Source organism: Abrus precatorius, unplaced genomic scaffold (assembly GCF_003935025.1).
Source record: "Abrus precatorius isolate BTA unplaced genomic scaffold, Abrus_2018 Scaffold8, whole genome shotgun sequence".
Taxonomy (NCBI): domain Eukaryota; kingdom Viridiplantae; phylum Streptophyta; class Magnoliopsida; order Fabales; family Fabaceae; genus Abrus; species Abrus precatorius.
The window spans coordinates 11,643,131-11,649,888 of NW_020874428.1; the positions used below are offsets into that span (position 1 = coordinate 11,643,131).

The window sequence follows — 6,758 nt, forward strand, 5'->3', positions numbered from 1 at the left end:
ATATCAATTAAAAAAACATGTAGTAAATTATAAAAAATATATATTATTATATATAATTTATTTAAAATTATATTATTTATATTATTTACTACATATTATTATTATTATTATATATTAAATTTTTTATTTTATTTTTTTATAAGTTTTAGTTTCAAATAAAATATGATTTTTATTTAAGAAATTTTTATTTATTATAAATAAAAATAATTATAACATAATATATTAATATAATATTATTATTTTATTTTTTAATTTTAATTTATTTAATTTTAATTGTGTCTTATTGTTGTCGAAAAACTTAACCACTTTTTAGCATGTTAAAATGTAATAAATATAATAATTTATTATTAAATAAATTTATTATTTAATCATGTTAAATATTATTAGACAGTACTTGAAAATTTCTAAGAGTACCATAGAGTTGTAAAAAAAATAATTTGATTGGGCTTTCAAAATAAATACATTATTTGGAGGAGTTTTTCTAGTGCTCCAATTATTTAATAATAAAATTTGTAAATATAAAATAGTGTATTAAATACGAGCACACGCAGATACAAAATATTAATATGCATAGAAAGGGGCATCAGTGTCCCTTCACCGGAGAAATTACCTGGAAACATCACCGTTAGAAATGCTCTCCAAGAAGGTAACGCGATCTAAGAAAGTACGTGCATATGCGCACTATCTAACCACGTTAGGGATTTCATCCTCCTCCTTGACTACCTCGTCACTCTTTACACTAATATTATTGGCCCTTTATTTTTAAAGTTATAGTTTCGTCCTTTATTTTCCTATGTAACAAAAAAAAGTTGCAAAAATAAGAATTAGTGCAATAAAATTTGCATATATAGTTCTAATTTAGAATAATTTACATTTTTTTTGTACCGTGATTCTTAACATTTTCTTAAATAATTTTATATTAATTTTGTGCCCTTGAAAGATGAAATAAAATTTTAAAAAGCTAATAATAAATATATTTAAAAATATAGAATTATGATAAAATTATCATATTATTTTCTACTATTTTATTTTATATTTTATCTTTAATAATTAATTATTTTAAATATAAATATAGTTATACAAATACTTCTGTATTTTTTAGTAGAGAAATCATTTTAAAATTTAAATGAAATAGATTTTCCAAATATAGTTAAATTTATATAATTAATTATTAAAATAAAAAAATCGCAAATATAGGGTTAATTTATTCCCTTTTTTGTTGGTTTTATCTAGGGAGAAGGAAAAAGTGGGCAATGGTGTGCCTGATGTCATGTCAGGTGGATGCGATAAATGTAATGAATTTTGGGGGAAGGGGAATCTTGGTGGAATTGAGGAGGTGAGATCAGATCAAGAATGCACTTGAGCGAGAACGAAGGAATAGAGGGGAAGGCCTTCGTGGTCACGGGTGGATTGGGATTTGTAGGATCTGCACTGTGCTTGGAGCTCATCCGAAGAGGTGCGAGAGAGGTGCGAGCCTTTGACCTACGCGCCTCTTCTCCTTGGTCGCACGTTCTCCAGGATAAGGGAGTTCTCTGCATTCAAGGTTCATTTTTATAGTGTTTTCATTTCAAGTTCATGTTATCATCAATGTTACTGTTATTATCTATATGACTGGCTCTGTGCCTCTGTGAACCAAAAGGGGATGTTACCCGCAAAGAAGACGTTGCAAAGGCCCTCCGTGGTGCTGATTGTGTATTCCACCTTGCGGCCTTCGGAATGTCAGGCAAAGAGATGCTCCAATTTGGTCGTGTTGATGAAGTCAACATAAATGGGACTTGCCATGTAATCGACGCTTGCCTCGACCGTGGCATCAAAAGGCTTGTCTACTGTAGCACATACAATGTTGTCTTTGGCGGTCAACAGATCATCAACGGAAATGAGACTCTGCCGTATTTCCCAATTGATCACCATGTCGATCCCTATGGCCGCAGTAAATCAATTGCTGAACAGTTGGTTCTAAAGAATAATGCCCGCACTTTCAAGTACATAATTTTTTCATTCCTTTTCCTCTCGCTGCTGATTTCACTACTGTTATATATATAATGATTAGATTAGCAGTAACTAACTTGCACCCAAATTAAAAATAATAATTATGAATATCTTTTTTTTTCTACATGGTTGCTACTTTTTCATCCTCTCAAGGAATGATGCCGGGAATCGTCTTTACACTTGTGCTGTTCGTCCAGCTGCAATCTATGGGCCGGGTGAAGACAGACACCTTCCAAGGATCATAACCATGGCCAGATTGGGTCTGCTTTTGTTCAGAATTGGGGACCAAACTGTAAAATCAGATTGGCTTTTTGTGGATAACCTTGTGCTTGCTCTTATTATGGCAAGTATGGGACTTTTGGATGACAATCCTGCCACGGGAAAACGCCCTAAAGCTGCTGGCCAGGCGTACTTTATATCTGACGGTAATCATTTCTCTGTTGATGTTTCTACTAACAAGTAACAAACTGTGCTGGAAATTTGGGAAACAACTGCTGAGTGAGTGAGTCTTCTTTTTCAGGTTCGCCAATTAATAGTTTTGAATTCCTCCAACCTCTACTTAGGAGTTTGGATTATGAAATACCAAAGACTTCCTTAGCTGTCGATCACGCTCTTGTTCTTGGGAGGATTTGCTGGGGTGTTTATACAGTCCTTTATCCATGGCTCAATCGGTGGTGGCTCCCACAGCCATTCATCCTTCCCTCTGAAGTACACAAGGTCAGTTCTTTTCTTTAACTCTAGCTAGCTTAATGGTTGGACACTTCTCTGGCTGCATGCTTGAAATAGATGAACCTTGGAAACTTAGGTAGCCATGTCTTTTAAATAAGGATGCATCCAGCAGCTATGATGATTTGTGAAAGCTCAAATATGTACTTTCATATTTGTTCTTTGACAGGTAGGGGTGACCCACTATTTCTCTTATCTTAAAGCCAAAGAGGAGATCGGCTATGTTCCCATGGTGACCTCGCGAGAGGGAATGGCTTTGACCATAAATTACTGGCAAGAGAGGAAAAGGAGAACTCTGGATGGCCCGACAATCTTCGTGTGGCTGTTTTGTGTCATTGGAATGTTCTCACTGTTTTGTGCTGCCTTCTTACCGGACATAGGGATTGTGTTCCCTCTCAGAGCTGTAAGTCTATTTGTCTTTCGGTCAATGTGGATGACAAGGCTGGTGTTTTTCCTAGCTACAGCTGTTCATATCATTGAGGCCATTTATGCTTGGTACCTGGCTAAAAGGGTGGATCCTGCCAATGCAAGGGGATGGTTTTGGCAAACTTTTGCTCTTGGGATATTTTCGTTGCGTTTTCTATTGAAAAGAGCAAGGCTATAGCATCCCAAATGCTTTTGCAGATTACTTGTACAATTACAGTACAGGTTAGGAAATGAAATGTCTTTCCTGTCGATTGCATGATAAAATGGAATATGTTCAACTATCCACGCGTTAGAGAAATGGCCCATGTCAAAACTTTTCCATCATGCAGTGTTGAATAAAATTCTTCGGATATTTTGCCAAATGATCCCCTAATCCTAACCGAATTAGAGGAATGGATATTCAATTCCTACCGTGAACACCTAATTTTGTCTACGTCATTTTTAAAAAAACAGATGAAAAAATAGTAATATTTAGTACCATTGTTTCCAGTAGTTTTTGAAATACGCAAGTAAAAAATCTAAAAATAATGACAATGTACACTTTCTTTTAGCTTTTTTGTTTTTTCTTTGGTACATTGGAAAGAAAGAACAGAAAAAATTTAGACAGATAAATCAGAGGTATAGGCGCTTTGGGCAAAGGAGGGGAGAGAATCCCTAGGCCTAATGCAGTCGTACATGGTTAGGCCATGTTTAGTTAAATGATCTGCTACTGTGTTTGCTTCTTTAGAGGTAACACAAGCAACGTGATCAAATCTCTAGACAAATCCTTTAATGTCCAACAACAAATTAGTAGGCAACACATGTTGAAAGCACTAGTTGCATGACTTCTACACAGTCCGACTCTATGATAATATGATGCTGTTGCTCGTCAGCAAGTCAAAGATTCCATTTTATTGCATGTAACTCAGCAGTTAGGGGATCATCTTGACCACTATAAGAGGAAAAACCGTTAATCTTACCACCATTATTAGACTTGATGATACCACCAGAAGAAACTTTTCTAAAAATTTCTATAAATATTTAAAATGTGTTTAATGATTTATTTGTAAATATTAATTTTAAATAATAAAATATTATAAAATTAAATGACATTCATGTATGCTTAACATTTAAATAAAGAACTTAACATTTTAATAGAAGAGAGTTTATGATAGAAACTAAATTTTAACTTTTTAATATTTTAGAGACTAATTTTTTAAAAAAAAAATTAAAACTTCTTGCTAAATATGTTATATTATAGGGATCAATCACATATTTAAGTTAAAAAAATAAAACTAAAATATTTGGATTAATTAAAAATTCTTAAGAATTTTTTATAATAAAATTTAGGAAGTTTTTAAAATATTGATCAATTTTCAATAGACATTTAAAATGCGCAATTTTTGAAAGGACAAAATATTTAATTAATTCTTTTTTTAATTATTATAAAAGTTTAAAAATTGTTTAGATTTAATACGGTCATTTTTTAAGAAGGGACTTTTTTAAAAAAATTACCATAATATGGGCTTTTGAAAAGTATTACTTGAATATGAGATTTTTGAAAACTTGTCAATGGTGACTTTTGAAGATAGAAAATTAGTTAAAAATAAAAAGTCGTCAATGATGAGTTTTTTTTTTTTTTAAATTATACCTTAAAAGATTATTAATAATGAGTTTTAAAAAAATTAAAAATAAGACAAAATTGTCAATGATGAGTTTTGAAAAGTAAAATCACCATTGGCCTTTTTTGAAATTTTGTTCTATATATAGACATTTGTCATTTGCGAATTGCACCTTAAGATTTCTATTTCATTACTTAGCTTTTCATTTCATTTCTCTGAATCTTATCATTTCATTCTTCATTTCTCTTAATCTTATCATTTCATTCTTCATTTCTACTACTTTATAGTTGAAGAAAGAAATGAGTGCAAATACAATAGTCTACTTTAACGGTAAAATTGTTGCAAACAGAAGTGAAGGTGTGAGATGTATGTGAGAAGCCAATTTATATGCATATTCCATATCATATGAAGCACTAAAATATTGACTTTGTCAATTTATTGAAATGGAGACTCCAAAAATAGTGGAGAGTATAACTTACAATTGTCCAATTTCTATTTTTAGAGGTTTCATGCAATACTAAGAAATTCCAATAAGCAATGGTGATAATATTCAACAAATGTTTTATATACATTACAAGTGTCATGCCCCAACTCCTAACATTGAGTTGTATGTTGTTTTTTAAAAGTATTACAATTGGTGCATATGCAGAAGGTGCCAATGAGGAGGATGAAACCTATGCGAGCATCTTTCATAATAGAGAGTAGAATGAGAACAAAATAACACCAAAAGTGGTGATGTCAACTTTGAGAAGATTATGGAAGTGGTGAGGATGGTGATGGGGGATGTAGATGATGATGTAGATGATGAGGACTCTTATTTATTAAACCCAGTGATTGACCAACATTTGTTTAGGGAGTCATTGTAACACCTTCTTTTCATTTTTTCAGTAATTTATGTTTTGTTTAATATTAAGTAGTATTAGAGTGCATTTAGAAGAAAATATAGAGGATTTTTAGAAGAAGTTTGGTGCAGAAGATCTCGCTCAAGCGAAGTAAATCTCGCCCAGGCGAGATTGAGCGTGCAGAAATGCAATGCTACAGGGCTATCTCGCTCAAGTGAGATAGGATAAATTCAGCTCAATTGTCACCTCGCATAGGCGAGAGTGATCTCGCTCAGGCGAGATGGGATCTCGCTCAGGCGAGGACTCACAGGAAAAATATCATGCTCTCTAGACGCCATCTCGCTCAAGCGAGCATATTAAAAAATAGTATGTGAGACCACTGTCTGCATATCTCGCTCAGGCGACAGACCCGTCACTCAAGCGAGATATTATCGCTTAAGCGACCTGTTCCTCGCTCGAGCGAGACCACATGAGGCTGAAGGGTATTTAAGAGATTTTCAGCATGAAAATTTCATTTCATTTTAAGCCCACGTCCCTCTCTCAGTTTTCTCTGAACTCCTTCTTCTATTCTCTAGATAAAAGTTTTAGAAACTCCAATCTCTTTTTGAATCCAAGCTTGGATATTGAAACAACTCCAAGTAAATTTCTTTGAATTAAACTTGAATTTCTTCGATCGTTTTCATGTTTTTGTTCCTTATGAATATCTCTTGGTATTCAGGAAAACTTCCATAGTTGACCTTGATCCTTTTCAATATCTCTTTGTGAACTCATTTTTTAGGTAAAGAGGGCTCTATTTTATCGTTATATTATAATATTTATTTTGTACTTATAGAGCATTATTACATGAACATCTTTTGAGAATATGTGGCTGAGATATCTATTGTGTGAATAATAAATGAAAAGATGTTTGTTTGATTGTTTGGACTGATTGATTGTTTATACTAAATGATTGGTATATACATTATATGATGAGTACTTAATGTGAAGTATGATTAAATTTGCTGAGTGATTTTTTATGAGATTTTATGAAATATGTCTGAGTAAAATGATACAAAGAAATGATATTGATCTAAAAGAATTTAACAGTTGTAACTATATCGATAAGTGTAGGAGTGAAATGGATTGGAATGGAATTAGTCTGGAAGTGATTTACTAAGCATGATCTTATGAATGA

General features: G+C 32.6%; 1 protein-coding gene across 1 annotated transcript; it reads left to right on the forward strand.

The window, feature by feature from the left end:
• Positions 1–1,247: 1,247 nt before the first annotated feature.
• LOC113847651 (short-chain dehydrogenase/reductase family 42E member 1) lies at positions 1,248–3,347 on the forward strand. The gene is made up of 5 exons (XM_027476881.1): positions 1,248–1,543; positions 1,640–1,982; positions 2,143–2,414; positions 2,510–2,706; positions 2,885–3,347. The coding sequence occupies exons 1-5, from the start codon at positions 1,354–1,356 to the stop codon at positions 3,317–3,319; spliced, it is 1,437 nt and encodes a 478-aa protein (XP_027332682.1). The 5' UTR covers positions 1,248–1,353; the 3' UTR covers positions 3,320–3,347.
• The last annotated feature ends 3,411 nt before the right edge of the window (positions 3,348–6,758 follow it).

Excerpts from the sequence above, each read along its gene's own strand:
- LOC113847651 (XM_027476881.1), top strand. The coding sequence starts at position 1,354 with ATGCACTTGAGCGAGAACGAAGGAATAGAGGGGAAGGCCTTCGTGGTC. Across the intron at positions 2,415-2,509 it reads GGCGTACTTTATATCTGACG|GTTCGCCAATTAATAGTTTT; the intron begins GTAATCATTTCT and ends CTTCTTTTTCAG. Across the intron at positions 2,707-2,884 it reads TTCCCTCTGAAGTACACAAG|GTAGGGGTGACCCACTATTT; the intron begins GTCAGTTCTTTT and ends GTTCTTTGACAG.